This window comes from Pseudochaenichthys georgianus, chromosome 22 (assembly GCF_902827115.2).
Source record: "Pseudochaenichthys georgianus chromosome 22, fPseGeo1.2, whole genome shotgun sequence".
In the NCBI taxonomy this organism is placed as follows: domain Eukaryota; kingdom Metazoa; phylum Chordata; class Actinopteri; order Perciformes; family Channichthyidae; genus Pseudochaenichthys; species Pseudochaenichthys georgianus.
Genome location: NC_047524.1, coordinates 11,389,875 through 11,411,833, shown reverse-complemented (window position 1 = coordinate 11,411,833; position 21,959 = coordinate 11,389,875). Strand labels below are relative to the sequence as shown.

General features: G+C 39.9%; 3 protein-coding genes across 5 annotated transcripts; 2 read left to right on the top strand and 1 right to left on the bottom strand.

The window, feature by feature from the left end:
* Positions 1 to 9,089: 9,089 nt before the first annotated feature.
* LOC117467850 (uncharacterized) lies at positions 9,090 to 12,493 on the top strand. The gene is made up of 2 exons (XM_034111735.2): positions 9,090 to 9,117; positions 9,892 to 12,493. The coding sequence occupies exon 2, from the start codon at positions 10,127 to 10,129 to the stop codon at positions 12,023 to 12,025; it is 1,899 nt and encodes a 632-aa protein (XP_033967626.1). The 5' UTR covers positions 9,090 to 9,117; positions 9,892 to 10,126; the 3' UTR covers positions 12,026 to 12,493.
* Positions 12,494 to 13,276: 783 nt separating this feature from the next.
* LOC117467571 (uncharacterized) lies at positions 13,277 to 15,400 on the bottom strand. 3 transcript variants are annotated; one of them, XR_011645275.1, is made up of 5 exons: positions 15,016 to 15,400; positions 14,692 to 14,747; positions 14,493 to 14,561; positions 14,165 to 14,257; positions 13,277 to 13,996 (listed from the first exon to the last, which is right to left on the bottom strand). XR_011645275.1 is itself a non-coding variant. In XM_034111266.2 (5 exons), exons 1-5 carry the CDS (start codon positions 15,066 to 15,068, stop codon positions 13,414 to 13,416), a joined length of 927 nt encoding a protein of 308 aa, XP_033967157.1. In that variant the 5' UTR covers positions 15,069 to 15,400; the 3' UTR covers positions 13,277 to 13,413. The 3 variants fall into 3 exon arrangements, 2 of the variants coding, with proteins under 2 accessions (XP_033967157.1, XP_033967158.1); XM_034111266.2 differs by having other exon boundaries at positions 13,277 to 14,067; positions 14,493 to 14,563; XM_034111267.2 differs by having other exon boundaries at positions 14,184 to 14,257; positions 14,493 to 14,563.
* A 156-nt stretch (positions 15,401 to 15,556) lies between these two features.
* Positions 15,557 to 21,853, top strand: wdr20a (WD repeat domain 20a). Its single transcript, XM_034111262.2, has 4 exons — positions 15,557 to 15,981; positions 17,771 to 17,953; positions 18,293 to 19,660; positions 20,763 to 21,853. The coding sequence occupies exons 1-4, from the start codon at positions 15,718 to 15,720 to the stop codon at positions 20,814 to 20,816; spliced, it is 1,869 nt and encodes a 622-aa protein (XP_033967153.1). The 5' UTR covers positions 15,557 to 15,717; the 3' UTR covers positions 20,817 to 21,853.
* Positions 21,854 to 21,959: the final 106 nt, after the last annotated feature.

Below are 21,959 nucleotides of genomic sequence, written 5' to 3'. Positions count from 1 at the left end.
TTCTGATGTGGAGTTTCAAAATAAAAGACCTTTGAAATCCCATATATGAGCTATCAGCCCCGTGTTTAGATAACAATAAAACGAAATCTCTCCCTGATCCAAGACTCATCTCACTGCAGGGTGATAGAAGGACACCCCATCTACTCACCCAGAGAAAATCAGGACATTCTGATGTGGAGTTTCAAAATAAAAGACCTTTGAAATCCCATATATGAGCTATCAGCCCTGTGTTTAGATAAGAATAAAGCGAAATCTCTCCCTGATGCAAGACTCATCTCACTGCAGGGTGATAGAAGGACAGCCCATCTACTCACCCAGAAGAAATCAGGACATTCTGATGTGGAGTTTCAAAATAAAAGACCTTTGAAATCCCATATATGAGCTATCAGCCCCGTGTTTAGATAACAATAAAACGAAATCTCTCCCTGATCCAAGACTCATCTCACTGCAGGGTGATAGAAGGACACCCCATCTACTCACCCAGAGAAAATCAGGACATTCTGATGTGGAGTTTCAAAATAAAAGACCTTTGAAATCCCATATATGAGCTATCAGCCCTGTGTTTAGATAAGAATAAAGCGAAATCTCTCCCTGATGCAAGACTCATCTCACTGCAGGGTGATAGAAGGACAGCCCATCTACTCACCCAGAAAAAATCAGGACATTCTGATGTGGAGTTTCAAAATAAAAGACCTTTGAAATCCCATATATGAGCTATCAGCCCTGTGTTTAGATAAGAATAAAACGAAATCTCTCCCTGATGCAAGACTCAACTCACTGCAGGGTGATAGAAGGACAGCCCATCTACTCACCCAGAAGAAATCAGGACATTCTGATGTGGAGTTTCAAAATAAAAGACCTTTGAGATCCCATATATGAGCTATCAGCCCTGTGTTTAGATAAGAATAAAACGAAATCTCTCCCTGATGCAAGACTCATCTCACTGCAGGGTGATAGAAGGACACCCCATCTACTCACCCAGAAAAAATCAGGACATTCTGATGTGGAGTTTCAAAATAAAAGACCTTTGAAATCCCATATATGAGCTATCAGCCCCGTGTTTAGATAACAATAAAACGAAATCTCTCCCTGATCCAAGACTCATCTCACTGCAGGGTGATAGAAGGACAGCCCATCTACTCACCCAGAAAAAATCAGGACATTCTGATGTGGAGTTTCAAAATAAAAGACCTTTGAAATCCCATATATGAGCTATCAGCCCTGTGTTTAGATAAGAATGAAAGCGAAATCTCTCCCTGATGCAAGACTCATCTCACTGCAGGGTGATAGAAGGACAGCCCATCTACTCACCCAGAAAAAATCAGGACATTCTGATGTGGAGTTTCAAAATAAAAGACCTTTGAAATCCCATATATGAGCTATCAGCCCTGTGTTTAGATAAGAATAAAACGAAATCTCTCCCTGATGCAAGACTCAACTCACTGCAGGGTGATAGAAGGACAGCCCATCTACTCACCCAGAAGAAATCAGGACATTCTGATGTGGAGTTTCAAAATAAAAGACCTTTGAAATCCCATATATGAGCTATCAGCCCTGTGTTTAGATAAGAATAAAACGAAATCTCTCCCTGATGCAAGGACTCATCTCACTGCAGGGTGATAGAAGGACACCCCATCTACTCACCCAGAAAAAATCAGGACATTCTGATGTGGAGTTTCAAAATAAAAGACCTTTGAAATCCCATATATGAGCTATCAGCCCCGTGTTTAGATAACAATAAAACGAAATCTCTCCCTGATCCAAGACTCATCTCACTGCAGGGTGATAGAAGGACAGCCCATCTACTCACCCAGAAAAAATCAGGACATTCTGATGTGGAGTTTCAAAATAAAAGACCTTTGAAATCCCATATATGAGCTATCAGCCCTGTGTTTAGATAAGAATAAAACGAAATCTCTCCCTGATGCAAGACTCAATCTCACTGCAGGGTGATAGAAGGACAGCCCATCTACTCACCCAGAAGAAATCAGGACATTCTGATGTGGAGTTTCAAAATAAAAGACCTTTGAAATCCCATATATGAGCTATCAGCCCTGTGTTTAGATAAGAATAAAACGAAATCTCTCCCTGATGCAGGACTCATCTCACTGCAGGGTGATAGAAGGACACCCCATCTACTCACCCAGAAAAAATCAGGACATTCTGATGTGGAGTTTCAAAATAAAAGACCTTTGAAATCCCATATATGAGCTATCAGCCCCTGTGTTTAGATAACAATAAAACGAAATCTCTCCCTGATCCAAGACTCATCTCACTGCAGGGTGATAGAAGGACAGCCCATCTACTCACCCAGAAAAAATCAGGACATTCTGATGTGGAGTTTCAAAATAAAAGACCTTTGAAATCCCATATATGAGCTATCAGCCCTGTGTTTAGATAAGAATAAAACGAAATCTCTCCCTGATGCAAGGACTCATCTCACTGCAGGGTGATATAAGGACACCCCATCTACTCACCCAGAAAAAATCAGGACATTCTGATGTGGAGTTTCAAAATAAAAGACCTTTGAAATCCCATATATGAGCTATCAGCCCCGTGTTTAGATAACAATAAAACGAAATCTCTCCCTGATCCAAGACTCATCTCACTGCAGGGTGATAGAAGGACACCCCATCTACTCACCCAGAAAAAATCAGGACATTCTGATGTGGAGTTTCAAAATAAAAGACCTTTGAAATCCCATATATGAGCTATCAGCCCTGTGTTTAGATAAGAATAAAGCGAAATCTCTCCCTGATGCAAGACTCATCTCACTGCAGGGTGATAGAAGGACAGCCCATCTACTCACCCAGAAAAAATCAGGACATTCTGATGTGGAGTTTCAAAATAAAAGACCTTTGAAATCCCATATATGAGCTATCAGCCCTGTGTTTAGATAAGAATAAAACGAAATCTCTCCCTGATGCAAGACTCAACTCACTGCAGGGTGATAGAAGGACAGCCCATCTACTCACCCAGAAGAAATCAGGACATTCTGATGTGGAGTTTCAAAATAAAAGACCTTTGAAATCCCATATATGAGCTATCAGCCCTGTGTTTAGATAAGAATAAAACGAAATCTCTCCCTGATGCAGGACTCATCTCACTGCAGGGTGATAGAAGGACACCCCATCTACTCACCCAGAAAAAAATCAGGACATTCTGATGTGGAGTTTCAAAATAAAAGACCTTTGAAATCCCATATATGAGCTATCAGCCCCGTGTTTAGATAACAATAAAACGAAATCTCTCCCTGATCCAAGACTCATCTCACTGCAGGGTGATAGAAGGACAGCCCATCTACTCACCCAGAAAAAATCAGGACATTCTGATGTGGAGTTTCAAAATAAAAGACCTTTGAAATCCCATATATGAGCTATCAGCCCTGTGTTTAGATAAGAATAAAACGAAATCTCTCCCTGATGCAGGACTCATCTCACTGCAGGGTGATATAAGGACACCCCATCTACTCACCCAGAAAAAATCAGGACATTCTGATGTGGAGTTTCAAAATAAAAGACCTTTGAAATCCCATATATGAGCTATCAGCCCCGTGTTTAGATAACAATAAAACGAAATCTCTCCCTGATCCAAGACTCATCTCACTGCAGGGTGATAGAAGGACACCCCATCTACTCACCCAGAAAAAATCAGGACATTCTGATGTGGAGTTTCAAAATAAAAGACCTTTGAAATCCCATATATGAGCTATCAGCCCTGTGTTTAGATAAGAATAAAGCGAAATCTCTCCCTGATGCAAGACTCATCTCACTGCAGGGTGATAGAAGGACAGCCCATCTACTCACCCAGAAAAATCAGGACATTCTGATGTGGAGTTTCAAAATAAAAGACCTTTGAAATCCCATATATGAGCTATCAGCCCTGTGTTTAGATAAGAATAAAACGAAATCTCTCCCTGATGCAAGACTCAACTCACTGCAGGGTGATAGAAGGACAGCCCATCTACTCACCCAGAAGAAATCAGGACATTCTGATGTGGAGTTTCAAAATAAAAGACCTTTGAAATCCCATATATGAGCTATCAGCCCTGTGTTTAGATAAGAATAAAACGAAATCTCTCCCTGATGCAGGACTCATCTCACTGCAGGGTGATAGAAGGACACCCCATCTACTCACCCAGAAAAAATCAGGACATTCTGATGTGGAGTTTCAAAATAAAAGACCTTTGAAATCCCATATATGAGCTATCAGCCCCGTGTTTAGATAAGAATAAAACGAAATCTCTCCCTGATCCAAGACTCATCTCACTGCAGGGTGATGCAGTGCACTGCAGGGTGAAACTCAACATCAGAATGTCCTGATTTTCTCTGGGTGAGTAGATGGGGTGTCCTTCTATCACCCTGCAGTGAGATGAGTCTTGCATCAGGGAGAGATTTCGTTTTATTCTTATCTAAACACAGGGCTGATAGCTCATATATGGGATTTCAAAGGTCTTTTATTTTGAAACTCCACATCAGAATGTCCTGATTTTTTCTGGGTGAGTAGATGGGCTGTCCTTCTATCACCCTGCAGTGAGATGAGTCTTGCATCAGGGAGAGATTTCGCTTTATTCTTATCTAAACACAGGGCTGATAGCTCATATATGGGATTTCAAAGGTATTTTATTTTGAAACTCCACATCAGAATGTCCTGATTTTTTCTGGGTGAGTAGATGGGGTGTCCTATCACCCTGCAGTGAGATGAGTCTTGCATCAGGGAGCGATTTCGTTTTATTCTTATCTAAACACAGGGCTGATAGCTCATATATGGGATTTCAAAGGTCTTTTATTTTGAAACTCCACATCAGAATGTCCTGATTTCTTCTGGGTGAGTAGATGGGGTGTCCTTCTATCACCCTGCAGTGAGATGAGTCTTGCATCAGGGAGAGATTTCGTTGTATTCTTATCTAAATACAGGGCTGATAGCTCATATATGGGATTTCAAAGGTCTTTTATTTTGAAACTCCACATCAGAATGTCCTGATTTTTTCTGGGTGAGTAGATGGGGTGTCCTTTTATCACCCTGCAGTGAGATGAGTCTTGCATCAGGGAGATATTTCGTTTTATTCTTATCTAAACACAGGGCTGATAGCTCATATATGGGATTTCAAAGGTCTTTTATTTTGAAACGCCACATCAGAATGTCCTGATTTTTTCTGGGTGAGTAGATGGGGTGTCCTTCTATCACCCTGCAGTGAGATGAGTCTTGCATCAGGGAGAGATTTTGTTTTATTCTTATCTAAACACAGGGCTGATAGCTCATATATGGGATTTCAAAGGTCTTTTATTTTGAAACTCCACATCAGAATGTCCTGATTTTTTCTGGGTGAGTAGATGGGGTGTCCTTCTATCACCCTGCAGTGAGATGAGTCTTGCATCAGGGAGAGATTTCGTTTTATTCTTATCTAAACACAGGGCTGATAGCTCATATATGAGATTTCAATATGAGATTTCAAAGGACTTTTATTTTGAAACTCCTTACATTTTACATTTACTCTTGGTAGTTATACGTAGTTTGTTTTAAATAATTATTGATCACATTATATAGTACATATTTCTTAATTTAATATGTTTGGTTTGTTTTTATAGGTGCTTTTGTTATTGACCGAGTAAGCGCTGGGATTTTACCGTAATGCTTCTAATATTCGCGCACCCCAATATCACGTGCGGGCTGGCTTGACTGTGTTTTCCCAAGTGGAGGCTGGCTTGACCGCAGTAAAAGACGGAAGAGAAGTAATTGGTCAGAAACCCTCCTTTTTACGCAACGGTCCAGACATAGACATAGCTACGGCGACATATATTCAGTTGCCAGTTACTTTTGGCATTAGGGCAGGGATATCTTTCAAGGTTTGACATAATGAATTGTGCTACTTTTAAAGCAAGCAACGATGTTTTCAAATCTGTAATCAAAAAGCTCCTCAAAAACACTATAGAAGCAGTTCCTGCCGTTGTTACGTTAGTTCAAACAGTAACAACGGACTACTTTTATTAGCGGATGCATGTCAATTTAAATCAATACAAAAAACTATTTTTTAAATCAATAAAATCTTTTTCTAAATCCATAAAAGCATTTCAATTATTATTGGGAGTCATGTCGTTACTTTGTTGAGAATGTGGCCATGTGTAATAAGCGGGATAATGTCCACATTGCACATTGCATAATGTGCCTTCATGCCGATCTAGATCCCTCCGCAAAAACAAAACAAAAAACGTCTCGTTCGCGGGCGAGAGCGGGCTCCCGTCGTTCACTATAGGAAACGCCCCTATAGGAAACGCCTCCTTGCTGCGCTTTTTTAACGCTGATTTGGGTGACTTGTGTAATTGGTGGAGAACCGAAGAGTTTTCGTTTTGGGGGTGGGGGGGGTGGGGATTCCGTCCGTCAGTCTGACTGACGGACAACTTCTCACTTCAAAAAAGAAGAAGAAATCTAGACCGCAAAAATAATTAAACAAGTGAGTACCTGTTTTTCCTGGCCAAGGACAGGTTCCTTGAACACAACACGAGCGGAACGTGTCTTCACGTGGTATATGTCTCGCCTGAAAGGAGTGCTGACAGAGAGCACCGGAACGCCGCTCCAGCCCTTAAAATATTGCAATACCCATAAGGAGCCGTACACATGCCGCAGTGTTTGCGTGGCTGTGTCTTTAGTTGTAAGCACAGTGGCGATCTGTTGTTATTAGCATCTGGTTAGCTAGCTATGCTAACGAAAGCGCTTTTCTACAACCAGGTGGAAGAGAGCTCTCTCCTGAGAGGCTCAAATAACCTCAGCTCAGTGAGGTTAAGGCACACCTTGATATGATCAATATAGTTATTAATGAGACTAAATGAAAAACAGGTATAAAATACTATATGACAGTAACAAAAAAGTTGTTAAAAATAACAAGAATAGAGTTTAAAATGGGAGTGATTTGTAAAATATCCAAAAAGAAAAATATGCTTACAGTTCTGTTTCATATGGGTGTTGAGAGATGTATTCATAGATCTCTTAATGTTGCTCTCAAAGTGTACCAGATTGATGCTTTTAACTTCAATACTTTAAAAAAGATCTTCCCGGGTGAGCATGCCCCCGGACCCCCCCTAGAGGAGGTTAGGTCCCCCCCTCACTTAAATCATGTTCACATGGATAGGATACTAAATACATTTGCACACATCTTGTGTCCATATCTTTCTGTTTGGTGGTCATGCCACAACCGTGCACATGCATGCATACGTGAGTCATGGTGAGATATCTGGATTAAGAGGTTGCTTTTTCTTTGCACAGCATGAAAGAAAGGCCAAATGAATGGGCTGTGATTTTAGTTTTTTAAAGCAGAGGTTGAGTTCAATCATTTGTACGACCCTCGGAGGATGTTGTAAAAATTGAAAGGAAAAAGGTTCCCCACCCCTGCTGTAAATAATAATAAAAACCCTTGATTTTTAACTTAACATCTCTGGCTCCTATTGATCTGAGTATATTATAAAGAATAGCCAGTTAATTGAAGCATTATAGCGCAGGCCTTTGTCAGATGGTATATTACGCTGTTTCTTTTCTGCTTCGAATAGTTCTCTCTTTTTTCACCATACCTGTGTTTGCATCACTCTAACCAATGAGCACCTGCATGTGTGTGTGACAAGCTCGAGCTCAATTCTTACACTGAATTTAAAAAAAGTGAGTGAGGGACTGCAATATAAGAGGGAAAGAAAGAGAAACTTTAAAACTGTTCAATTGTTATGATGTGTAAAGACTGATATTGTTCTATAATCGTCTGAAACTGTTAAGTCATGATGTGAAACGGTTAACAAAGAAAAAGGGACTCTCAAGCTGCTGCTACACTTTATTTATCTAAAATTAAGCACTTTTAAGATGCACATATTTTAAAAAGCTATTTTATTTATTTTCTCTATTTTATTTGTAAATGCAGCCCGAGAGGAACATTACACATATCCACAGTATTTACTGTAGTAGTTCAATGTTAATTGACAATGAATATTGTTGTTTTTGAATTGTACTTTAGTTGATTGGCAGTCAGTTGTTGATTACATGCAGACGTTGATAAAGCTACAGGCTACTTCAATATATATCACACTAATTCATGAAGCAAGTTAGACATTTTGATGTTCCGGACCTTTGCATGGGGAGATTTTCTCTAACTGGACCTAGTTGAATTTTAGTTGAAGACCCCTGGTTTAGATGAACTTGTCTTTGCTCAAGAAAAGGGAGATAAAAGGAGAAAGTCAACTTTACCATTGGAAAATACAAAGAAGACTGAAACAAACCTTAAGTTATGAGATTTAGGTTCTAACATGTGACAAAACAAATCACTATCAAGACTAAACAATATTTTGTGCATATCTAAAAACTAAACAAATGGCTTCAAAACAATGGTTGGAACTAGTGAATACTTGTGAAATATGACATTGAGATACATTTTTAGAAAATAAAACTTCAGCTTGTCATTTCACACTTAATTTTAATTAGGGCACCACTAGCTAAAGTTCAGTGGAGCTTTGGTTGCTGAATGCCACTTTCTAGCAGTAACTTTTGAAGTTTTTGTGCGGGAAAACAACCAAGTCTTTTTCACAGAACTTATTTTTTCTTTAATTGGTCTATGGAAGAAATACAGTATATGAGTGATTCTACAATTTAGAGTACATTCCATGTCCATTGATGTCAATTGATGATAATTATAATTATTCTTTCTATTTTCTTCAAAAATATCATATTTTGCCTATTATTGGAAAGCATGTTATAATATCACACACACATTATGTGCATCCTATACTTAGTTTAGCTTGAAATGTGTCATGATGTTCTTAAATTGACAGTTTTTGCTCTGTCCGTTTTTCAGTTGAGGGTGTCTTGGTTTCAAAATAATGAATAAAAACCATTAAAGTAAATAAAAACTATTATTCATTTATTTGAAAAGTCTAAATACTAAAGATTAATCATATTTTTTTAATTGATTTCCTCCTTTAAATAATTTAAATATCTTAATATATGAATGTCCGCAAAAGTTCTGTCAACTATGTTACAAACAAAACTCTCCCCTTTAACTCAAAAATGGTTTGTCCCAATACCATGTTACCAGCATCACATGATGCCATGTTCCTCTTTGGCTGACATTTTGAACACACTGTGGTGAGTGTCCTCTAATTTTTTACAATATTCTATGTATAATAGTAATAGCACATTGTCAATGAGTATATTAATTGACCATCAACAATGTTACGTACATTGTTATGGTTTAAAGTTGTTTAATGATTTTAATTCAATGATATGTTCAAATGTGATGTTAACCTGTTCAAGAAAATGACATGTGGTCATCCAGGCAAGGCCTACCATTGAAATGAAGGGTCAAAATAGGGAAATTGTCAACTAGGTTACCTGTCAACTGAGTTACTGGGTAACTTAGTTGACAGGTAACCTAGTTGACAATTTGTATGACATGTAGATGTCATTACACAGCATTATAATTCTACATATGTCCAACACACTTTTTTATCCAATTATTTAAAATGGATGTCAGCGGCTGAGAAACAGCGGAGATACAGGGCTCGTCGAGATGCTGATCCTGCAAGAAGGGCAGCATATTTAGAGAAGCAGAGAGAGGCATGGCACAGGTTCAGATCAGAAGGAAAGGTGAAAACAGTGGCAGAGATAAAAGAAGCAAGAGGGCCTATTGGAGGAAGGCACAGCAGAGAAGCAGAGAAAGACAGCACAGGCTTGACAACTTAGCTACACCACCAGACAGTCCAGACAGCCAAGTTGAAGTTGTCCATCAACCTCAGGAAACAAGGTAGAAACAGGTTTATGTTTTCAACAGGAAAATTGTGTAACAAAGTAGAAGGTTTCCATTAATATGCTGTATACACAGCACATTATCTGTAACGTAATTTATTTTGTTTATTTCAGACAGAAAAAAGCTGGAAGAAAAAAGGCCAGGAGAGAACACTCAAAATTACACAGAGAAATACAAAAACTGAAACATTTGCTCGGGAAACAAAAAACAACAACAGACAAACTACGCAAAAGACTCAAAAGACGCTGTGCGGTCTCAGAGTCCCCAGCATCAAAAACAAGGCGACTGCTACACAATGTCCCTGTTTCTGGCGAAGTGCAGAGATCATTGCTTGTTCATCATGCCCTCATGGCCAACATCAAAGACGCCTTTGCCACCACCAAAAGGAGAACACACAGGCAGGCAATGTCACAAATTCTAACTGGGAGGATCCTTAAAAAGTATGGATTACAAAAAGAAGTTCGCACAGCACTACACATCTCCAGAAAGAGGAACAAGAATCCTGCTCAAGGCAATATAAAGTACCGAAGCCTATGCTTCCGAATTCAAGACAGCGTCATTGCTTACCTGACGAGGGATGAAAGCAGCCGATTGACAGCAGGCAAAGCACAAACAATCACCAGGCGGAAGATAAAGAAACAGAGGTTTTTAAATGATACCCTGAGAAACCTCCACAGGAAATTTCTCACTGAACATCCTAATTACAATCTCTCTTACTCCTTGTTCTGTCGTATGCGTCCCTTCTGGGTAGTTAACCCAACACTTGCAGACAGACAAACCTGTCTTTGCAAGGTTCATGAGAATCTTTCCTTTCTGGCTGAAAAGCTTCACACTCTCAAGTTAATTAGGAGCGTGGACATGGAAGACCTGACATCATCAATACGCTGCAATCCAAATTCAAAGGACTGCATGTACAACGAGTGTCCCCACTGCAAAGGACAGGAGTTTTCCATAGCAGCAGAAGTTAACCTTCAGGCAAATGTCGAACTCACTCAGTGGTCAACTGAAACAGTCATCAGAGAAAAGAAAAACAAAGATGGTAAAAAGGACAAGGTCCCCATGAAAATCACTGTGAAGAAGAAAAAGGACATAGTGTTGGCAGATCTGCTGGAGATGTTTCAAGGCCAATTGAGACATTTCAAACGGCATACATTTAACATTAAAAGCCAGTTCACCCACAACCGTGAATTAAGAAAAAGCATGACCAACCAAGAATGCTTGATTCATGTGGATTTTTCGGAGAAATACTCATGTAAGCTTGCAGAAAAAATCCAGGCAATGCACTTTGCCCCAAACCAGAAGCAAGCAACGCTCCACACAGGAATTCTTCATGTTGGTGGGACAGCAGAGCACATGTGCTTTGGCACAATTTCGGCATCAAAGGAGAAAGGCCCACCTGCCATTTGGGCACATTTGTCCCCCATCCTGGATGAAGTGAAGGCCTCGTATCCTTCTGTGGAGGTGGTGCATTTCTTCAGTGACGGTCCATGCACGCAATACAGACAGAAGGGAAACTTCTTCCTCTTTAGCACAGAGCTGATGAACCGTGGTTTCAAAAGGGGGACATGGAACTTTTTTGAAGCAAGCCATGGGAAGGGTGCTCCAGATGGAGTGGGAGGCCTTCTGAAGGGAACGGCTGACAGGCTTGTTAGCCAAGGTCATTACATCCCTTCAGCAGAACATCTCTACAGTGCTTTGGTCAACAGCGGAACAGTTAGGGTGTTCTACATCAGAGAGAATCTTGTGGATGGAGCAATTAACAAGATGCCAAGTCATCTGCCAGCAGTGCCCTCAACTATGGGTATCCACCAGGTGGTCACAGGGGCACCAGGAGAGATCTTGTATCGAGATGTAAGTTGCCCTTGCACCGCCAGACAAAGTTATGAGTGTCGCAGTGATGACACTCTTACTTTTAGTTTTGAGGTTCAGCAAACGACCCCTTCACTGCCTCAAGCACCTAAAGGCAACAGCAAAGAGAATGAAAGGCTGTGGGGTCCTGATTCAATTGGCCAGTGGTATGCCCTTAAATATGATGAAGACATTTACCCAGGAGTCATTCAGGAGGTCATGGACACACATGTGCAGGTAAAGTGCATGCACGTTGCTGGAGTCAACCGGTTCTTCTGTCCACTGAGAGAGGATGTGATTTTGTACCCTTTTGAGGACATTTTAAGAGTGATTCCTCCTCCAAAGTCAGTGACCTCACGCCACGTGGAAATTGACAAAGACATCTGGTCTAGTTTCTAAAAGGTCCAACTGAATGTTGCAATTGAATAGTACTGTTCTGTTGAATATTAATGTACTATTCTTTAATATTTCGTTATTCGGTAAGGCTTCACTTGGACCCCTGTGCTGGTTTGAACCCATTACAAAACCATTACTTTAAAAACTGTTCTTTATTTGTTCCTCTACTGTGGGTTTGATCTTTGTCTGACATAAAAGTCACTTTCGATAAAACCGTCAAATTTCTCAATGTAAATGTAAACTATTTAGACTGTTCTGTAGGAATTGAATTAGAAATGAATTCTGAATGTCTGAATTAGAAGAACTTGTTCCAACCCTTCACCGGTTACTGATCAGAGGGAATGTTTAATTTGCACTGTGTGATTTTTTGTTTTGCTTGTTAGTACATTTCAAATGTAATGTATTTTGTATGAATTTGGTGTTTCATAATTGAAAGTTTCAATTGGATTTTGCACTTCTTCCTTGAAATAAACATAGTGCTGATGGTTAATAATGTGTCCAGTCAACTATGTTATTTGCGTCAAATGTGTGACTTTCATTGTCAACTATGTTGCACCTCATTTTTTCAAATTTAAAATATATAAAATAGTGCTTCTGATATCCTTTATAGCATAATGTACATCTACTCAGGTTGGAGTTTTACGTGACATCTCTTAAAACTATCAAAATGACCTGTATGGTAGTTTTATAATAGAAAATATCCCTATCCTTAATGACAGTGCTGAACATATTACATGAAATAACAAAACTTTAATACAATTATTTTTGAATCTTTTAACAATCTTTGGATATATGGTAGAATAGAGTTCATTTTACTTGAAGTGCAGGACTTAATCAAATGATTGTAATGACATCAAGTTTGTCCGTAACATAGTTGACAAACTGAGTAGTGAAAACATCCTTACCCTTCAAATAAAAAATAAATAAAAAAAAGTGTAAGCTTTGCAACTAGTGGATATGTTACACTGAGGAATATACTAACTTGAACCACTGATTGTTCTATTGAGAAAGAACACAGTTTTTTTTACAGTTTTGTTGATGTGAAATGTACCCTAAATTATAGAATGACTCATATGTAATGCCAGTCCATAGGTTGTTCTTCAGTCCATAATGGAGACTGACGTTACAATGGTAATTCTCCCAACAAAAAGAATGACCGCCTAAGAACAATCAACACATGTGACAGATTTCAGACACTCAAAATAACTGGATAGAAATATAATAATAATAATGCATTTTATTTATATAGCGCTTTTCACAACTCAAAGACGCATAAATCCTCTGATCTTTTTACATGAGTAAACAAAGTGCATTGTCAAGTAACTATTTATAGTCTTTCATTCTACCTTAACTTGTTTAAGGCACTGATATGACTGCAGTACTTCAGTGTGTCAGTCCATGGTAAGATGGCTCGAACATGTTTCAGATGCAGAGTCCCTTTCTTCCTGTTGGTCCTCCATGTTGACAACACACTGCCTCTTTCTTTGCCCCAGCTCAACCACTTCTGCTCCAGGGAAACCCAGCTTTCTCTTGTAAAGCGACCTGAGGTTACAGGGGCAGGGGGAGCTCTCAGAGGAGAGATCTGTCGCCTGGGACAAACTCACTTCTGCTGGGGTTACAGGTGCAGGTGTGTGAGGCGTGGAATATCTAGTAGCATGAAAGCCGGAATCATCTAGTTGACAGTGCAAAGCTACATCCATGGTTTGGGATTGCATTGTTGAATCTTCGGCCATTTGCTCTGAAAGAGCTCTACCACCATCCCCGTCTCTGTGTGAGGTCAAAATGTAATCATCACACATCTCAGAGTCACTCCCACATTTCATCTGGACATTGTTGTCTGATACAGCATCTCTCATGCCATGTTTCTCCACATCCCTTAGGGAAACAGAAGCAGGATGATTGAGGATAAACCTTCTGCTCCTGCCCGAGAACCGACTGCCTCCTCCTCCACCTTTTCCCTGCTGCTTGAATCGCCTGCTGGAGACACCCCCATTATTGTTTGGCTCATCAGAATCCTCAGAGCTCCCATCATATGGGTCCGAAAACTGCAATCAAACATGCATTTATTCATAAACAAATAGGACAGCAGCATGGCCTTGTAGTGGTAGCTATACTTTAATTGAATAAAGGGGGAATGCTTACCAAAGAGCAACAGCCATACCTTCCTGCAGGCTTTTGAGTTATTGGCAATGTCCGCCGAAAAGTCAAACTCTCTGGTGTACTGCTCACACAACCCTGCTCAACAAGAAAGTCATTGTTTTTTGCCTTGACAAAACATGTTTATATTTTTAAAATCAAGAAAACTCAATGCTTTTTGGAGAACATTTCATTTCTGTACAATAAACTAAATTAGACTCCATTTTAAAATAAAATTCATTGTGGAAAATATCCGAACATTTGGGAACTTGGCCTAATATATTCTAAAGCTTATCCAAGTGGTTATTGTGAATATTGTGAAGTAAAGTATTACCATAGTGCTGGTGTCCGACAACCTTGGACTGATCTCGGAGTCAGAATCAGAGCTGGACACTTTACACATCTCTTGACAAAAAACAGAGGTCACTCAAGACTACATTTATGTCAATGTAAGACAGCAGTATAATGATTTTTGATTTAACTACTGAAAAAGAGGCCAGAGCACTCTCAAAATGGTGATGGCTAAGTTGTACCATGTATTTGAAGGCAAGCTGGTCCATGTTGTTGGGCACATGTCTCTCCATTTGATCTAATTGGGGAGAAAAATGTGAATTTGTAAGAGCAATATTGCATTTAACCACATTCAAAGGTACACAAAAGTTAATACCGGTAGCCTACTCTTATTTCATTGTGATAGAAATAAAAAAAATCCCAGCATGCAGTGCCATAGGCTATCATGTACAAGAAGAAAGTAAAAACAATATGGAATGAATAACGTTAGCACGCACTTCGTATTGCAAAATACAACTTAAGTATGATGAGTTTTAATTCTGCAAAAGAATAACCAATATTTATACCTGAAAATGACAGTTGACGTCTTCTTCTTTGGCGCTTGTACTTCTTTGACCATGATGGATTAAAACACGTAAAATATGTCTTTGTTGTTTGGAACGAGAAGATGGCTGATTAATTAACCAGCAGAGTAGCAGGTGTCTTTGATATGGCGCATGCAGCCATGTGTTCCCAAAGTCAGGTGAGCAGTCTCAAAGCATTGACACAGGTCTAAAACGCCACTTAGTTAGCTCATTACAAGATTTTAACAAAATAATATTTCCGGTGATTTATCGCTCTCCAAATTAAAAGTCAGCTATCTTTCTGCTGTATACCAGACCAAAAATGCCGATATATTAACTTTAAATGGGTCCCTGTTAAGTGAACCACCCTTCAGTCTGTTTTTATATTTGTTTTACCCAATATATAGATTTAAAGAGTTCCCGATCCAAAAACGTGTGCAAGAAAGTTACTTTAATGTAGAAGTCCACGTTGGTTTGGTTGAACAACCGAACTTACCATCAATATAAAATAAAATATCAAATTTAAAGTTAGTGTACTGTTGCAGAACAATTTAATTCTGATTAATTATAAAGCTGTGGCAACTTTGTTATTAAATATCTTCAGTCTACAGTCCTCCACCAGTTCCCCGCTGAACCGTTGGGGGAACGGGAGAGTCGGAATGCCCGCTCCCTGTGCGTAAGATCCGGTCTAGGGGAAAGAGATGAATGTTAAATTCAAAGATGGCGGCGGAGGGAGGAGGGAAGGAGATGAACGAAATTAAAACTCAGTTCACAACTCGGGAAGGTGTCTACAAGCTCCTCACTCACTCCGAATACAGCCGTCCCAACAGGGTGCCTTTCAACTCACAGGGCTCCAACCCAGTCAAGGTCTCTTTCGTTAACGTCAACGATCAGTCGGGAAACGGCGACAGGATCTGTTTCAATGTGGGCCGTGAGCTCTACTTCTACATCTACAAAGGCGTTAGAAAGGTAGCGCGTCAACCCGGGATACGGCATGTTGAAAAGCTTCATTTCTGGCCTAGCTGTTGCTGAAATATGGACTTTTGTGGGCTTTATTAAATAACTCTGACAGGTGCTTGACTTTCAAATTAGCAGGCAGCTTGTTAGCTTGAAGCTAATCTGAAGCTAGCCAACGTAATTTAGCTAACGTTAGCAGCAGCTACTCCCAAGGCCAGGGGCTAAATTCCGTCCACAGTCCGGAAATCTGTTTTGGTTTTAGTTGGATGGTATATAAGTAGGATTTGATAACGATCAGTCGGTTAAAGTGGAGCTTTTGATTTAAGTTATCAGGGTTAGCATTTCTGGTATAGTTTGTGGTGACAGTGACAGTTCTTGCGTTGACACCCATAACACCTGTCGACGACTTTTGTCATGTGTCGACAAATCAAAAATAATGTCGATTCAGTTTTAGGACAGTCATTCAGCTAAGCGTTGCAGTCAGCCTCTGACTAATGGCACTGACTCAGCTTTTAGCTCGGGGATGTGTCTCATGAAACTAGGCTGACTTTCTCTGCTTGTAGGGGAATGCTAACGTTAGCTAGTTAATGTAGCTGTGACTGTTATTGTTGAGCTTACAGTGTGGTAGTAATCTGTATTTGTTAGGGTTAAACATCTCTGGAAGCTCTGTATGGTGATGGTTTCACCTGACAAATACTGCTAGTTGTTAAACAGAAGGTGGAGGACTAGTGGAAATCACATAATTGTTCACTTTCAGTATTTTAACATAGTTTATTATTATTGTTATATTACAATACTAACAATCTCAAACCAGTCCTGTATTTTGTCAATAACCTTACATCAAGTGGTTTAGCTAACAGCTGACTTGACATCACAGATTGACAGGAATCAGCTGATTTCTAATTTGTGTCGAAAAGGAATGTGTCATGGCCTTTTTTTAATTATTCACAGTGACATGTGCTTGTCATGTGTGCCATTATTTCACTGTACATCAACATTTAGCTGAAGGCTAAACTACCAGAAGTTGGAACAATCACAGATTATTGTACAGCTGCAACAGATACATTTAGGCAAAACATAGTAAGATGTATAAACAATGTATAAATAAGCAGCTTTTTTTTCTTCCTGTAATGTATATCCATAACCTTCAAAGTATCCCTTAGCATTGTTGACATGGCATGTTTATGTACCCTTTTTGCTGATAATGTGAATAATCAAAGCATTGACATTTTTTAGGTGAGAGAGAAACACTCATGTTCATGTCACATCCATCAGTAATGGAATATGATGACTCAGTGGTTTTCGAATGTTCCACTCTTCCACCTAGTGTGCAATGTAAATCATTAACAAATAAAACTGGTTGTGTGCAGTAGAATAATGTTTCCTTATATTAATAACAAAGTGTACATCATACAGTGTGATTGCTAACATCTATCCAAATACAGAGAACAGTTAATCAGTGACCAAACAAGTTCAGTTTGACCTTTTTAAAAATGGATGTGTTCAGATGTCATTTATCTTAAACTTTTGCAGGAACCTTTTATCGAACAAGAATGTAATCAAATGTACCGGGTTAAAATAATTAACTTTGTCCCTTCAGTTCCTTTTTTAAATTCTATTTTCTGTGTTTGAGATGAAGCACAGGAAGAAAAAGTATAAACTAAAACTTTTCTCCACTGGTATGTTCTCTGACAGTTTGACAACAATAGCCTTTGTCATGCAACAAAGCCCATAGACTAATTTGAGATGGTTTTGAAAGTTACTGCTCTAACTTCATGTCATGCACACTTTCTTTCTTCAGGCTGCTGACCTGAGCAAGCCCATAGACAAGCGCATCTACAAGGGAACGCAGCCCACCTGTCATGACTTCAACCACCTCACAGCCACAGCAGAGAGTGTGTCCTTGCTGGTGGGTTTCTCAGCAGGACAGGTACAGCTTATTGACCCCATCAAGAAGGAGACAAGCAAGCTCTTCAATGAAGAGGTAAGCATCTGATGGACAGAGGTTACATTATTTAGAGTTGTGTGGACAAATCTTCCCTAAATAGATGAACAAAAAGTATCCTTGAAGTACACTCTTCAGTCTTCCTATGATAATTTATTGTTGTGAATGACAAAAAGTGTAATATGTTCAAAGATTTCCCAAAGCTTTTATGTACTTTTTATTACTTTTTGTATTTTCTGTTTCACACAATTGTCACACTTTCAACATGTTTGATTGATTGCTGATACTGTGCTGACATTATTTGCTTTCCTCTCCCCTTCTCCCTTCTCTTTTCCCCCCGTCTGCCTCTCAAACTCAACCATCGCTCCCTCCTGTCAGAGACTAATAGACAAGACCAGAGTAACATGCGTGAAGTGGGTGCCAGGCTCTGAGAGCCTGTTTCTGGTCTCTCATTCCAGTGGGAATATGTATCTATACAATGTGGAGCATACTTGTGGCACCACGGCACCACACTATCAGGTGCTTAAACAGGGAGAGAACTACTCTGTACACACATGTAAGAGTAAATCCACACGGAACCCTCTCCTTAAATGGGCAGTGGGGGAGGGGGCTCTGAATGAGTTTGCCTTCTCTCCGGATGGGAAGTTCCTAGGCTGTGTTAGCCAAGACGGCTTCCTACGAGTCTTCAACTTTGATGCGGTGGAGCTTCATGGCACCATGAAGAGCTACTTTGGTGGCTTGTTGTGTGTGTGCTGGAGCCCTGATGGAAAGTACATAGTTGCAGGTGGAGAGGACGATTTAGTGACTGTGTGGTCGTTTTTGGACTGCAGAGTCATCGCCCGAGGTCATGGGCACAAGTCGTGGGTCAGTGTGGTGGCGTTTGACCATTACACCACCAGCGTGGAAGAGAGTGACCCGATGGAGTTCAGTGGCAGCGATGAGGACTTCCAGGATCAGATGATCCACTTCGGACGAGACCGGGCCAACAGTACGCAGTCTCGACTCTCCAAGCGCAACTCGACGGACAGCCGGCCTGTTAGCGTCACGTACCGGTTTGGCTCAGTGGGCCAGGACACTCAGCTGTGCCTATGGGACCTCACTGAGGACATCCTTTTCCCCCATCTTCCACTCTCACGGACACGGACACACACTAACGTGATGAATGCTTCCAGCCCCCCTGCGGGTGCTACAATAATCGCTAACGCCTCTAGTAACACTACTAATGGAAACAACAGTGGTGCCAATACTCCTGGCATTAACTCCCTCTCCACTACATTACCACGCTCCAACAGCCTACCCCATTCAGCCGGCACCACCACCACCACCACCACCACAACAACAACAACAACGACAAACAACACCAACAAAGCCAGCAGTGGTGGCGGCATCGGGAGTGGTATAATGGACAGTGCCATTGCTACAGGTGTGAGTAAGTTTGCCACGCTGTCACTCCATGATCGGAAGGAACGCCACCACGAGAAGGACCACAAACGCAACCACAGCATGGGCCACATCAGCAGCAAGAGCAGCGACAAGCTCAACCTGCTCACAAAAACCAAAACAGACCCTGCTAAGACTCTGGGCACTCTGCTGTGCCCGCGCATGGAGGATGTGCCACTCCTCGAGCCCCTCATCTGTAAAAAGATAGCACACGAGAGACTGACTGTACTCATATTTTTAGAGGACTGTTTAGTGACTGCTTGTCAGGAAGGATTTATTTGCACATGGGCGAGGCCAGGCAAAGTGGTAAGTTCTTTTTAATCTAGGAAATGTGGGGACATTTGAAGTGTCTTTCAATCATAAGCTGTGCTAAAATCAGTTGGTGGGCTATAATAAACAAAACAAACAAAACAAATACATTTTCTGATAAAAGTATGGACATTTGGAAATACCATTTTTATCTTTTATAGTCAGATTGTCACTCTGCAGGCAGGCAAGTAACATATCACTTTTTAAAAATGTAAATCTGCTTTCCAATTTAAAAACCTATTACGTTTCAGATATAACCACTGCTATGGCAATATTAGTCTGGTTATAGAATGCATTCTGATTTGCTGTGTAGACCTGTGAGGGGACTTGAATCCATATGAAGTGTGTTCATTGGTTCATCCTAATCATCCCACAACGCAAAGCAGCATAGCCAAGAACTTATCTGCATACACGCTCGCATTTTAGCTTTATGCAAATGGCTCTGTATGCGCCAAAAGAATCTCTGCAGTGCCTCGCATGCTTACAGCTTAATGTGTATACACCATTGTATACTTCCCTGTTGTCTGTGTTTTTGAGAGGCCTTGCCAGAAAAAGGCACATGACGGTATGGATCTGGAACATACACACGGCTAGTTTGTCCATTTAGATCGTTTCTAAATTAACAGGCGCCATGAAATGTCTAATAAGTAAAAACAAGAACATTAGTGTCCTGTGAAAATTGAACACATTTGATCCCGGAAAACATTGGTAGAAGTTATACATTCTGAATAATACTATGTTATAAAAGTATGATACTTAACAGTTTGGCAAGCTTGCCCTGTGTAAATTAAAAGGACAACAATTCCCTTGAAGGTCAGATCAAGGAGGTTTTAAAACAAACAAAAAAAGCCTTTGGAAATTGACCTGGTCATTTATATAAGAAGTGCCTTGCTCAAGCAAACCTGTTAAAGACACCGTTAGTTTTGCACTGTATACTCTTCTCCACTTTGACTGCTGCACACAGGCTTTGAGTTAAATGCAGGGGACTGGGATATGGAAGGAAGAAGCTAGAGGATCACTTTTATTGAGCTATTTGTTGCTTGATTTTTGCTTCAGTATGTGAACTTTCCCAATGCAAATCTTGTTTTCCTTTTTCCAGGGTTTATTGTCATCCCAAAACCAAGCCAGCTCTCCCAGTGGAACAGTAGTATAGCCACAATATTTCTGCTGCTAAAGAACCCTGCAACCCAGTCTGATGCTGCTCTTCACCCTGCAAGCATTGCAAGTTTTCCTTTTCTTTTAAACCCCTTCGCTCCCCCCCTTCCTCATTTTGTTAATGGCTTTTTCTATTTTTTTTTTGTTTATCACCCACTTGACCTAGTGGAGGAATGAAGCAAGAACAGGTGTGGTGGTGCAATTGTGGACTTTATGCGCTCATGTACTATTGTTCTCTAGAGTTTTAACACATTTTATTTAGGTTTTAAAAAAATCTTTCTTTCATGTCAAATCTCATCAGACTGTCACCTCTGGCTCTGAGAGATGCAAACCAGATAATTATGGCTTGAGATTAAAGTGATAGTTTATTTAATTTTCATAATTCACAATTTTTTTTTGTAACCTTGTACTGTAGCCCAATCCCTACTCAGGGTTACAAGAACCAGACATTTGGATGAACTATCCTTTTACGACCAAGTGCGGGAGCATCCGAAAATGTTGCATCCATCCACATTGACCCATCCCTTCTGTCTTTTCTCAAGTAGAATCTTCCCATCAAGGACTTTGCACTGATGTTGTTGTTTATTTGTATAACTACTCTAATGGAACAAAAGAGAAGGGTTGAGGACTGCCATGTCGCACTCGGCGTTAACATCCTCAGTCTTGAAATCTGAATCAATAAAGTTGGATGATGCAATCATAGTCTTTTTAAAGAAAACAAATTATTTGCACTTAAATTAGTTTAGTAGAAGAAGATGGCTTTACTTTTTTGGGTGTGTTCACAGATGGCTAATAACAGTAGGTGAAGAAAAATCATTAAAAAAGAACTATTAAAACCTTTCTATCTATTTAGCATTTATTTTAATATTATTTCAGATTCAAAACTGCTCTGTATCATAATGTGTATATTGTAATTAATTGATTTGTTGGGGTCCTAATCAAACTACCATTATTCCAGTGGAAATTTTCTCATTGATAGTTATATTTCTAAAGCCTAAAGTATACATATTAATAATATTAAAATAATCTTGAATACATTGTTTTCTGTTCCTTTTTGGTTCACCCATGTGTGCTGTGTTTACACAACAAAACTGTGATGTTTGAAAATTGTTTTTATTGTCAAAATGCCCAAGCAGCTGTC